Here is a 13550-nt window from a genome sequence, read left to right on the forward strand (position 1 = left end):
CGTCCGAAACTAGTCGGGCATATTCCGACATAATATCACGTGAGTTTTAGCCGTGTTTCATAATTAGTATATTTTATGGTTAATATTTTAAACTACACTACTTAAAGACCCAGGCCTGTTAGGTGCCTACTTAGATAGTACGATAATTTGACCTCTTGATAACAATTAACCTTTGATGTCTAATTAAGACTACATTGACGAATCAGTCTTGTAGAGGAAAGCAATTGCGACTACACGCTCTTGTTCGAACACATAATGCGTTTAACAATTTTAATAACTGTTTTATTAATAACTTTATACAATGTGAAGGGTGATCACTTAGTATTAGGTAATATTGGGGTTCGGACCTCGTTGGCGCATGAGAAGATAGTCACTTACAACCCCTTTCCCTTCTTGAAGAGGGTTAAAACCTATTTCTACAGCGATCCGCGTAATCGTCCGATAGTGGTAAGTGTTCATGACTTTTTAAAGTAATGTGGTAGGCATACGCCAGTTAATATCGACAATAAATTAACAAAACACGACTTTTTAACATGTAAGTCCAACCGCAGTCAAAAACAGATGGGGTTAATTTGTCACTATTTGAATGCTCTCAAAAACGTATACAAAGTACCTAGCTTTCTACAAAAAAGGCAAGTCCAAAAATTTTGTGGTTTTTGATGAGTAAAAACTTTTCCACAACCTTTTGAGAGTTGCAAACTTGGGCAGGTAGGTATCATTCATCATTAACAACCCATATTTGACTCACTGTTGAGCACGAGTCTCCTCTCAGAGTTAGAGTTTAGGCCCTGGTACACTACGCTGGCCAAATGCGGATTGGTAGACTTTACACACACAGATGATTAAGAAAATTCACAGGTATGCAGGTTTCCTCAAGATGTTTTTCCTTCACCGTATGTTACACGTGATCACGTAATCATTTTTATAACATTTCAAATTACTTGCATATTAGTATTTATCATACTTATTGCTTTTTCTAAGAACTGTGTGAATCTGAGTAAAACCGACATTTTGTTATGATTGCAAGAAACCGTTTATCTCAGTGACCCTCTCACGCAAATGAACTTTGATACTTCGTTATATTTTATGCTTATCTTTAGTGTCTCATCATTCATCATCAGGCTATTTTGACAAATCGCTAGAGTTAGTATTACCAATCCCTCTTTTTATGAGGGGGGATATGGTGGCACAGACCCATCTCGTTCCATGGTTATAGATATCAGGTGACCCTGGCCTACTCACTAGGTAACTGTGGTCTATCAACCTAATATAATTAACATCAAATGAATAACAAATGCATTTTTCGTATGCCGCAAGCCCATTGTTAACAAAAATAACAATGTCATACCTACCTGTTAGTAATTTTCATCTATACTTATAATAAATCTGTAGAGAGGTCAATTTTGTACATGAAATATATTTCCAAAATAACTAACTATAACATAAGTGATCGATAGTGATGCAGAAAATGCAATCTGTAAAATTTTTGTTTGTCTGTCTGTCTGTATGTTCGTTATAGAAACAAAACATACTCGACGGATTTGACTGAAACTTGGTGCAATATATTCTTCATACTCCTGGGCAGGTTATATTACATTTATATATCACGCTACGATCAATAAGAGCAGAGCTGTAAAGGTAAATATTTGGAAAACTGGAGAAGTTTCTCAATTTTTACAGCGATACTACTGTTAGAGCTGGATTAAAGGTGGAGGTCGCGGGCGTCCGCTAGTGAGCAATAAATGCTTGCTGGTGGATATACACTAAAGTTATTCAAAATTAGTAAATAGGCCAGCAGGAAAGACGACCTCATTGCTTTCTGAGATACGGGCTACTAACGTAACACCACTTTCACACACCGGCTGAAAATTTTTATAGAGTTCCTTGGAAAACAGTCCCCAGGACCCAGAACCTCGGGTTTTAAAAATGTGCTTTACTATTTCCAGGGCATCCAAGTGATCGACATGTTACACAGCAAAGCTTCCGTGAACATAACAGCCGGCGGGCTCGGACAGCCTTTCGTCAATTTGCGAATGAAGAGCGAGCGAGGCTCAGGCCTGAATTACAGCATCGGGATATACGTCAATCCGGACTATCAATAAATACTTAGTTAAAAACTAAAATACTTCATGTACTTTATTTATTTGTACTTTTTATGTATGTTATGTATAAAACACTATTAAAATACTAGCTGACCGGCAAAAGTTGTTTTGCCTTCAAATTATTTCTAGGGATTATTAAAAAAACCGCAAATATTGGATGGACCACCCTAAGTGGAACACTTAGGTTTATGAACAAGAGATATCCTATTCTTAGACCTACCAAATGAATATACATCAACATGGGTCAAGAGTAGAAGGATCCACATGCAATTTCAACTTTTTTCTAGAAATATGACTGTCATCGCTCGTTTTTACCCAACTGCAAGAAGGGTAATGTTTATTAACATATTGATGAAATGGCATTGGCAGATCCAGAATATTTATTGAAACAGGTCAATCTCTTAGGGCGTTTAAATAACATACGTGTCCAATTACAAGTCATGTTTCAAAAATTCACAATACTCTTTCTCCAGAGCTCTCAAAGCACCGTCAGTCTGTAGCAGCGCGTTCTGTTTCCTCAGGTTGTCTATGAGAGCGCTCTGTCTGTCCACGCGCAGTTGAAGCGTCTTTACGCAAGCCTCTAGATGCTGCATCGACGACTTATCATCTGTTCCCTGTACAGACTTATCTCTCCTTTGGCCTTCTCCTCTTGTGGAAATGCAAGATCCACTTGCAATTTTAACATTCTTCTGGTAATAAAATGAAATGGTATTGGATCTTTTAGAGCGTCAAAACATAACTTATGTGTCCTTAAATTACAAGTCCTGCTTCAAAAATTCATAATACTCTTTCTCCAGGGTCCTCAAAGCACCGTCAGTCTGTAGCAGCGCGTTCTGTTTCCTCAGGTTGTCTATGAGAGCGCTCTGTCTGTCCGCGCACAGTTGTAGCGTCTTCACGCGCGCCTCTAGACGCTGCGTCGTCGCTTGGTGGGAGGACGAGAGGGCGCGGGTGGAATCTCGAAACTCCTGAAAGTCAGAGATAGAAAAATTAATAAAAATCAGACAAGTACGTGTATAACTCGTCCATCGAGGGTTCCGCATGAAGGAAGTGGCCAACAGAAAGAAAGACTTTTGCTCGATTTGGCGGGGGCTCGGATTTGCATGTAACAAATAAACTCAAAAAATACTTGACTGATTTGAAAAATTTTTTCACCAATAGAAATCTACATAGGGAGTCAAAAAGGCTATACTTTATGTATTCCTGCGTTTTTCGGGAATGGGAACTACTCGGACGAAATCACGAGGTTCTGCTAGTATAACCCATTTAGTATTGAATACCCACCTTTTCTGTCATTTTGGCTGTCTCGAGCTGTTGTTTGAGGGTAGTGATAGATTCCTCCTGCGCCGCACACCGCGCCTCGAGACTAACGTTTCTAGATCGCAGCTGCTTCAGTTCTGACGTCAGTTTGTCTGTCACACTCCTTTGCTCTTTGTAGAGCCGGTCTTTTTCCTGCAAGCGATTTCACAAGACTTTTTTAATAGAGGCCAGTGTGTAAGCCAATATACTGCCATAAGCAGTATGTAAGTCAATAGCCATGTAAGCCAATGTAAGCCAATATTTTTTTTTGTAGTAATTGGATGACTTTTTGTGGAAAACCATAGCAACAGAACGACACTTCTCAAGAACGAAGAACACTTCGAAAAACCACCCTGTCGCCTTCAACCTGAGGCATAATCGTGTTCTGTGTTTCACCAGAAATCATAATATTTACCATCATCATTATCAACGCATATTCGGCTCACTGCTGAGCTCGAGTCTCCTCTCAGAATGAAAGGGGTTAGGCCAATAGTCCACCACGCTGGCCCAATGCGGGTCGGCAGACATCACACCAGCAGAGAATTAAGGAAATTTTCTGGTATGCAATTATCCTCACGATGTATTTCCTTCACCGTTTGAGACACGTAATATTTAATTTCTTAAATAGTTAAGAAATTATTTATCATACTAAATATAAAAGCTGTATAAATATAAATCAATAGCTGGCATCAAAACAACTACTGTGGGAAGAAAAAATATTAAATAGCGCCACAAGGCCTTGTAGTTTCGCCAATAGGTCTAAAAAGCGCGCCACGAGATATCTCATGACGAGAGAAACATATCACACTGTCGACTAATAGCGCCGAAAAGGGTAATATGGATAATATCGATATGTCTTTAGAGGTATGTCACTGCTCATCCTAAGCTTACAGAAGTGGATTCAAGCCTTCCAGCGATGTGTAAGGATTTGGAATTTAGCCAGTAGGTCTAAAAAGCGCGCCACGAGATATCTCATGACGAGAGAGACATTTTGTCGACGAATAGCGGCGAAATTGATAATATAACTCGCTCTTTCGACAATATGTAATGCGTGATATGTGGTCATGCTCATCAGACGTGTACAGAAGTGTATTAGCGTCCAACGTCTAGGCATAAATAGAAATAAATAATTTATAACCTCTATGTACTTTTGTAGGCTACTTACATTGAGCCTATTTTGTATAGCCGCATGTTTGGCCTTCATGTCTGCTGTTTCAGACCTCAATCCGTTCGCGCGGTTCAGTAGACCCAGTCTCTCACTCTCCAACTCGGCTAGATGGCTCATGTGTTTATCACATTGCTTTGCCTGGAAAATGTAAATTATTTATAGGTATCATAACTAAGCCTCCCTTGTCTTAGCGCGATTAGCATTATTGACTACTAGTAGACGCCGCGTGGTTTCAACCGCGTGGTTCCCGTTCCTAAATACAGCCTTTAGCCTTCCTCGATAAACCTTCCTGAGATTAGCGCGTTCAATCAAACAAACTCTTCAGCTTTATAATATTAGTATAGATAAAAAACCCAATACACTTTTTATTATTGACTATAAAAAACGCAATACACTTTTTAGTTGATATAATTTTTTAATAAAGTTTTTTTTACAAAAGAATTTTTAAGCCTATATAGAACACTTTTTTTAGGAAAAAAATAATTATTATTATTTAAAAAAAAAACAACTCTGGCTCCTGTTGGGCATGGCCTACACTGGCCTCAAAGTGGAGTCTCCAACTTTTGCATCAGCTGATCAAACCATATTGATAGACGTAATATAAAGATAGATACACAGTAATGTACTCAAAAGTTACCTTCTTATCTATAGTCGCCTGTAGCTTATCAATTTGTTCTTGCATCAATTTCACTTTTGCAGACAAAAACTTGCATATACTTTCTACCGTTAAATTATCTGAAACATGATTAAAACACTTTTAATATATTTTAGTATTTCAATATTAATGAATAGAACAAGGACAACCTAGATAACCTAGACCTAGAAAATTATTTTCTGCACACTGGCACATTACTATGTGGCTGTTAACACCAAAACCAAACCAAATAAGACCCTAGAATGGAAGAGAATGACATTGAGTGGAGTCACGCACTTGTGAACGTTGTGTGTAGGGTTAAAGGATCTTTTGACAGTCAACCCCTTTTTCACTCAAGTCACTCTTTCCGCCGATCCTAACCCATAAAGAATTACACAACAAGAAATGTGGACGGCTCGGACGCCATAAGTATACTAAAGCCGACCGTACGACGAGCGCCTTATATCGCAAGTCGTCCCGCCAACCGATTGCTACCCCTCTCTAACTCCCTACTGTTTACGGAAACAAATCGCGCCACCTAGCGTCTGCACGAGCCAGCACGAGATCTAGCGACGTCATATCCATCTCCTACTACTATTTCCTACCCTATATTATATGGAGGGAGAGGTGACATTGTAGTAGGTTTTAAAATTAACCTGATGATGATGATGATATTTTACTAGTGACATAAAATAAAATGATAATTGATCATGTAAACCATCTATACTTATAATAAATCTGTAGAGAGGCCAATTCTGTACATAAAATATATTTCCAAAATAACTATCAGGGGGTGATTAGTGATCGATACTGATGCCAAAAATACAATCAGTAAAATTTTTGTCTGTCTGTATGTTTGTTATAAAAACAAAAACTACACGACGGATTTTAACGAAACTTGGCACAATTACTCTTCATACTCCTGGGCAGGTATACTTCTCATCACGCTACGATTAATAGAAGCAGAGCAGCGAAGGGAAATGTTACTCCATTTAGGGTAGGGGTTTGGTCGGGGTAGGGAAGGAGTAGGGTAGGGGTAGGGTTGAGGCCCTACTCGTCCCCTGTATGGTAGAGTTGCTGTAGAGTGGAAGTAGGGTAGAGTTTCAAGTGGAGGAAGTCGCGGGCCTCTGCTAGTAAAGTAATAAATAATTAAATCTCACCTTTTAAAAAAGATGCTGGCATTATGTTATCCTTAATGCTAACAGATACAAAAGCGTATAAAAATTCAAAATCATCATTTCTTTTCTTATCACTATCAGTACATAGAATGTAACATTCACAGTTACACTTTGTTTTAATATTTCTACAGTTTGTTATATTGTTACATCCAGTTTCTGTGGCTTCTGTTATATTGTATCCATTCACTAGTTCATTACTAGTATTGTAGGATAATAGATTTGAATTTGTATTTGTAATAGGAACTTTTTGTTGATGTTTGTTTTTATTTTTGAAAGGTGTTGAACTTTTTTTTTCTGGTGTAACTGTGTTTGATGATTGGGGTGTTTGGCAGCAATGCTTCTTGGTGTTGCTATGCGCGGGACTCAGAGTTAGCCTACTAAACTCTGAGAATATGTCCTGTTTTTGCTGTAATAATGAAAATGTGACATATGTTAAATCTATATCATATCACAATGAGCCGTGATAGCATATGAGCCGTGATAGCCCAGTGGATATGACCTCTGCCTCCGATTCCGGAGGGTGTTGGTTCAAATCCGGTCCGGGGCATGCACCTCCAACTTTTCAGTTGTGTGCATTTTAAGAAATTAAATATCACGTGTCTCAAACGGTGAAGGAAAACATCGTGAGGAAACCTGCACACCAGAAAATTTCTTAATTCTCTGCATGTGTGAAGTCTGCCAATCTGCATTGGGCCAGCGTGGTGGACTATTGGCCTAAACCCTCATTCATTCTGAGAGGAGACTCGAGCTCAGCAGTGAGCCGTATATGGGTTGATAACGAACAATATCATATAAAATGAGCCAGTTTAAAGCAATAGCTCAATGGTCATCACAGACGGGAGGTGGTTTGGTCTCCGTCCCATTGGACTATTGTCGTACCCACTCCTAATACAGTCTTGCCTGACTAGTTGGAAGAGAATGGGAATATAAAAGATATGGCAAATATTATTTTTTTTAATAATATATCTATACGATCTGATGCACCACAGTATCATCCACATAGTTTCCATTCCTATAGTAAAAAAAAAAAAAAATCTTTATTGACCAAAAAAATATACAAAAAACCATAACATTGCCTGTGGTCTCCACACTAGATTGATCTGTATCGTGGAGACCATTATAAAGATAATAGTTATAAACCAATGTTGCTCAATGAATGTGGCTTCCCATTGGTGAAATGGTTTTAAAATCAGTCTAGTAGTTTAGCTGTGAAAGCATAATAAACTGGCTTTCATGTTCATAATAATAATATAATAATAAAAAAAATATATAATAATAATATTATTTACTCAGAGTTTGTCTGATTGTGCCCCAGGACCAGTGGCGGATTAAGGTCCAGAGCGCCCTAGGCAATCAACTTTAGCGGCGCCCCTGTACCGGCCATAAATGGCCATCACAATCTTACAATGATCTTAGTAGACCAGGATGTACTTACTCTAATGCGCAAATTAAATATGATGTTTTGTGAATAAATCAAGAGTGACGACAGAGCGAACATTGGAATTCATGATTCCTCTCTGTTCTGGGAAATAGGCCTTATGTGTGTTGACTGATGATGGTGTGTTATGAATATATCACTAGAGATTTAGAGTATAAATCAGCATTTAGTTCTTAATAGTCGATATGTTACTTTCTTCATTTATTTAAAATTCTGAGCTCGCGCGCCCCTTTTGTCTACACGCCCCTAGGCACGTGCCTAGTTTGCCTTATGGATAATCCGCCTCTGCCTAGGACAAAGGCCTCCTCCAAACTTTTCCACAATTCTCTATCCCTTGCAGATTTTGCCCAGTTGCCCCCATTCGTGTTTATAATAAGTATAAAATTTAGCTAGGTATTAATAGCAAGCACTAGACCTAACTAACTAGGGAACTTGACTAGGTAAGACTTTATATGCTATAATGGTACAAAATAGAAAAATTCTTTCTGCAATACTGGTTCATGATTCTTCAGGATAGACAGTATTCTTGCATCTACGAAGTGCATCCCACAGCTGGGCAGGGAGAAAATACGAGTAACGAAGGTGAGTGTTAACATGTCATAATGGAATTTCTTTACACCGAGCCAAGCCTCCTGCATGGGGAATCCATAGAATGCCAAGATATTTGTCTTGTCAGAAGCAGGATTTACTTGGTTGTTCCATAGTAATTTGGGTACAGAAACCTCATAGGTCCAATAAAATGTACGAAATTAATTAAAATAACAAGTGATCTTCACAGTGATATTATAATTACAGATAGGTTAGATGAAAAATAAGTAAAACATATCCATATTGTAGAAACATACCATAACATTTTCAATTTCTTTCATTAAGCTTTCTGTTTTCTTTTCTAATTGTTTATTGAGTTTTTTGAATTCATTTTCACGAGCTAAGAGATCTTCGGAATCCATTTTACAGCAAATGGAGCTTTGTCCTTGATTTAAAGTTAAGTAATAACGTGATATAATACTTTACACTTGATGTGTAAGAATTTTGGCCATTTAATCAAAGTAATCTTAAAAATGAACTTTTATTATTGAAAGAAGTATAAACTCGGCCATTGATTGTCATTCTTTAGTGTCAAACAAACTCCGTTGCCATGACAACAACAGCTGTGAGTCATAACAACTACCAACACTGTATATAATGTTGAGTCAGTAGAAAAACCTTTTATATTTGTTCCTTAGAATCAAATGATAGGTAGCAATTTGTATGAAAATTAAACGTTATACTATAAAATAAATAAAACTAGAATGAGCTACGACTGGAAATTGTTTTGGCTTTGTTGTTGTTGATGAGTAACTACTGCCATCTCTGTAAAGAGCTATAAACTAATGGTACACATGAAACTCGCGTCAAAAACAGCTGTGCGCGAGCCAATCAGAACTACTTCATCTGAGCAAATGTCAATAAATCGACGTAGGATGTTGACATATTGCTTTGTCTTCCATATGATCTGATTTGACGAATCCTTGCTATATTTTCGCTTGAAATCTAACAAAATAATTGAATTTCTAGCTAAAAGTTATGATTCTGCCATTTCATTAAAGAAAAGCCATTGAAATTTGCTTAAAAATGAAATTCTTTGTTTCCGTGTAAGCGAGAGGTGTTACTATAGAGTGGGATAGATATAAAGTTCGGTGTTCAATTTCGATGTTATTAATCGATTTACCAATGAGAACGTACTTGGCCCAGCTGAGCCCGAAGCTGACATTTTTTTTTTAGTTCTTGTTTGAAGCGGGCGGTGTACGGACGCTCGCGTCGCGTTAACTGTAATAGTTATTGTTATAAAATAACACATTTGGACTGCGTTTCACGCATCCGGACATTTTGTAGAGTGCAATAATGTATTTAAAGAGAAAAAGACACGACTATCGGAGTGTTATATTATAGCGCTAGTTTTTTTTTGTGTCGAGATTGGACAGAATCGCTTGCTTCTAAAAAGGTAATCCCTTTGTTATACTATTTTGAGAGAAGTTCTTCCAACATATGCTAGGATTTTTACTAAGTTAAATAAGTTTGAGTTAGACATTGGCGCTTTAATTAAATCTTTCCTGTATTTTAGAAAGTTAATTTGACAAGTTTCACGAGTGTGCTAAAGGTATAATGCAACCATTTTAAGACGGTACCCATTTTAAAAGCAATCTCTTGCTTAAACCATTCAATTTTCATTTGAAGGGGGCTTGATTTTTAATTACCATAACTGCCTAGTGATTAAGTGTATAAAAAAATTATAAGTTCTAAAATTTTTAGCTGTTGAAAATCAGCTGATTGTGAAACCAACATTGCAGGTAGATGAACTGTTTTTTTAATGCAGTCACAGACCATAAAATACAGGTCCCAAGAACAAGATCCTTTTTTTTGTAGACCTAACGGGTCGGTCTGCTATTGTAAGATATACAGCTGTTTTGCTTTATTAAAGCCATATAGACACGCTATTTTGAACCCTAGTTATACGTGTGGTTGAGTCGAAAAGTTACTTTTTGTTAATTTAAAATTCGAATGCCCTTTTCGAGTTGTAATAGTGCTGCTCCTGTATTTATATCGATATACTATTCGATTAATGTGTAATCGTGAATATTACTGTAACTGTGTAGAATTTCAGTAGTGACGGAAAAATATCGATAATTTTGTCGATGAATTGATAAACCAATTAAGTGTTTGGCAATGTTATTGCGCATTATATGCCAACTAGACACCTGATTAGTTTTAATTATGAATTCGTTATGTGTTACGGTCGTGGCACGTACGTAGGCAAAGCTTGCATATGGCCTCGCGCCTAATAATATTACACGTGTATTGAAAAACTAAATGGAAAATGGCGTTTTTATATCGCTAATTTGATCGTAAACAAATAATATGACGGAAAATAAACGTTGTACTGCTGTAGGGAAATATATACTATTTTAAATGAAGGAAAACTGTTTTATTCTACTTGACTAACATGAAATGTAAACTTCAACTCATTCGATCAGGAGGGTCCCGTGCGTTCCAGTACCCGCAACGGTACCGGATTTGTATTTGTGATTTTTCAGATTGGCAACAGAAATGACAGCGGCGGTTGTGCTCTTTCACTAGACCAGTGATTCCCAAAATGGTCTATATCGACCCCTATATGTCTATGTCAGCGAAAAAAAATTTGGGGGTCCATTAAATGAAAATGGTTTCCACCATAGTGGATCATAACACATACACTGATAGTACCTATTTTTTACATCATATTAGGTATCTTATAATATCAAAACATAGGTATACATTATTTTAAAAGTAACTATGTAAAAGTAAAAAAAATATTATAGGTAGGTATATGTTTATAAAATTGTGTAAGTTGTAGGATACAGAAAAATAATATCAAATAAGTAGGGGGTCTACCCAACACGGAAAAACTTGGCAAGGGGTCTACGACACAAAAAAGTTTGGGAAACTCTGCACTAGACACACATACACTTATTGTAGGTACTATCACTAGGTATATATTGCTGACTATGACGTGGGTTTACCATTTTTCTCTCTTGATTTGAATCCGGCCTCCTAAACCTGGAGCTATTGAATATGATACCTACTTAATGCATATTTTTATAGGTTCTGGAATCTAATTTACCTGCTAGCTACCTACCTATATATACGAAATTTTCAAGCAAGTTGACAATTATGTCAACCGAGATGCTAATACGGTTAACAACTGTAAAAAATATTACACAATAAGGACCCCACCCTACACTACCTTGAGCTTATCATCTCCTGCTTATTACACGCCTATACTGAAAAGCCTGAAATGACATTCAGTACGCATTCTTAAACCGGACTAGTTTCAGAGATCAGCCCGTTTAAACAAACAAATACACAAACTTACGCTTTATAACATTAGAATGTGTTAACAGACGGGCACCATCATCAATCATATTCAATCATATTAGAGAATTTTTATAATTATTACCTGCTAGTGTGTTGCTAGTGATCTGTTGGTTATTCTTTATTGAACCAATAAAAATCGCGTATGCACTATGTGTCACACTTTCCGTTCTAAACACGAGGCTTATGGCTGCGTAGCAGGGGCGATGGTGCCTAACCCGATTCCTATCGGGTTACCTTTTAAAAATCCACGAGTTTTACGGACGTTAATAATTTAACGTATACTCAGCCGAAAAAGACATTGAGACTAAAAAAATCACATGATCGGGTTACCTACGAATCAATTTCAGTCTTCGCTACTGCTCTCTGCCGGGTTGTAGTGGTTGCGCAGTTCAGCATTTTGCAATGTTAGAGTGGGCTTGCAGTTCATACACGAGTACGTAGGTACAGCAATACCGAAACCACGTATATATCTATACCTAAAATTATAAACTTATTATGTTGATATTATAATTATACTTAGCATTTACTTTACTTAGTAATTACCTACTTACGCATTTTGTTGTGAACCAAGTCTCTGTCAAAAGCTTAATTAACTAATAAGTATAACCTTGTATATTATTTGTGTGCCTATACTAATTAAAAATTTAAATCCGATATGTTAACGCAATTATTAGCTGGCTTTAGTTTTAGACTCTGTTACTTACTATATTTCCTTGTAAGCATTGCAGAATTGCACTTGCAACTTAAAAAAATGATTTCCAAAGTACATTTACTTGTTAAATTAAAAAGCAAAAATTCCTATTATCTTTAAATCTTTGAGAAATTCAACAATAAAAAAAGCATGTCTAAAGAGATAAGGATATAGAGAACATTGTTCAATTCAAAATGAGAATTTTTACAAAATGTAACAATTGTCTTTATAATATTATTTTTATAAAATAAATCATGCCTTCAATACTCAAAATCCAGTTGAAAAAAGATTACTGACAATCTATGTAGGTAACTGAAATACGTTTCCACCAGCTACTGGTACTTATAAATAGCGTAAAATATTACTGCTTGTTTTGCTAATATCTATAAAATTACTATAATAATATATGAAATAAAAAAAATCGACTGAATTCGGCCGTGGCTAGTTACCACCCTACCGGCAAAGACGTACCGCCAAGCGATTTAGCGTTCCGGTACGATGCCGTGTAGAAACCGAAAGGGGTGTGGATTTTCATCCTCCTCCTAACAAGTTAGCCCGCTTCCATTTTAGACTGCATCATCACTTACCATCAGGTGAGATTGTAGTCAAGGGTTAACTTGTAAAGAATAAAAAAAAAAAAAAAAAAGAATTCAATATCGGTTTAGCCGTTACGATGTCACAAACAGACACGCACATTATATTTTATAACAATTTAAAACGCTGATTGCAAGGATAAATAGTAAAATATTGTAATTGTACAAAGTTGTTACTAGGTAGGTATTATTATTCACAGAATTAGAAATGTTTACTAATGCGAATATAGATAACATTATCTAAAATGTAAGTAATAAAGTTGATTAAAATAACAATAGTAACGAAATTAGGGCAACGAAGTTCATTAACTTATTACTGGTCTGACTTAACGATATCTAGGTAGTTACTGGTTCAACAGTAGCACAGTAGATATATTACAAGCAGTAGTTGGACTTCATACTAAAGGTCGAAACGCGAGCTATACCTACGCAGCTCGTACGTGGGGTGATCGTGGGGTGAAGACCGTTGCGACTGTGCCGCGGTGACGAACGCAGTGTATTGGATTTTTTAATTATGACGACTAGGAAAAAAGTTATTATTTTTATAAAGTTTGAT

The 13550-nt window shown here is 36.7% G+C and overlaps 3 protein-coding genes across 3 annotated transcripts in view; 2 read left to right on the top strand and 1 right to left on the bottom strand.

Moving 5' to 3' along the window:
- The first annotated feature begins 182 nt into the window (after positions 1 to 182).
- LOC112053598 (uncharacterized) lies at positions 183 to 2224 on the top strand. Its single transcript, XM_024093063.2, has 2 exons — positions 183 to 447; positions 1947 to 2224. The coding sequence occupies exons 1-2, from the start codon at positions 256 to 258 to the stop codon at positions 2100 to 2102; spliced, it is 348 nt and encodes a 115-aa protein (XP_023948831.2). The 5' UTR covers positions 183 to 255; the 3' UTR covers positions 2103 to 2224.
- Positions 2124 to 8937, bottom strand: LOC112053588 (testis-expressed protein 9). The gene is made up of 6 exons (XM_024093053.2): positions 8662 to 8937; positions 6361 to 6784; positions 5204 to 5301; positions 4564 to 4704; positions 3384 to 3551; positions 2124 to 3067 (listed from the first exon to the last, which is right to left on the bottom strand). Exons 1-6 carry the CDS (start codon positions 8764 to 8766, stop codon positions 2858 to 2860), a joined length of 1146 nt encoding a protein of 381 aa, XP_023948821.2. The 5' UTR covers positions 8767 to 8937; the 3' UTR covers positions 2124 to 2857.
- Positions 8938 to 9574: 637 nt separating this feature from the next.
- The window catches only part of LOC112053574 (protein FAM214A), a 56090-nt gene continuing 52114 nt past the window's right edge, over positions 9575 to 13550 (top strand). The window contains exon 1 of the mRNA XM_052887132.1: positions 9575 to 9800. The gene's annotated coding sequence lies outside the window, so the exon portion shown is untranslated. The remainder of the gene's footprint in view (positions 9801 to 13550) is intronic.

Source organism: Bicyclus anynana, chromosome 18 (genome assembly GCF_947172395.1).
Source record: "Bicyclus anynana chromosome 18, ilBicAnyn1.1, whole genome shotgun sequence".
NCBI lineage: Eukaryota > Metazoa > Arthropoda > Insecta > Lepidoptera > Nymphalidae > Bicyclus > Bicyclus anynana.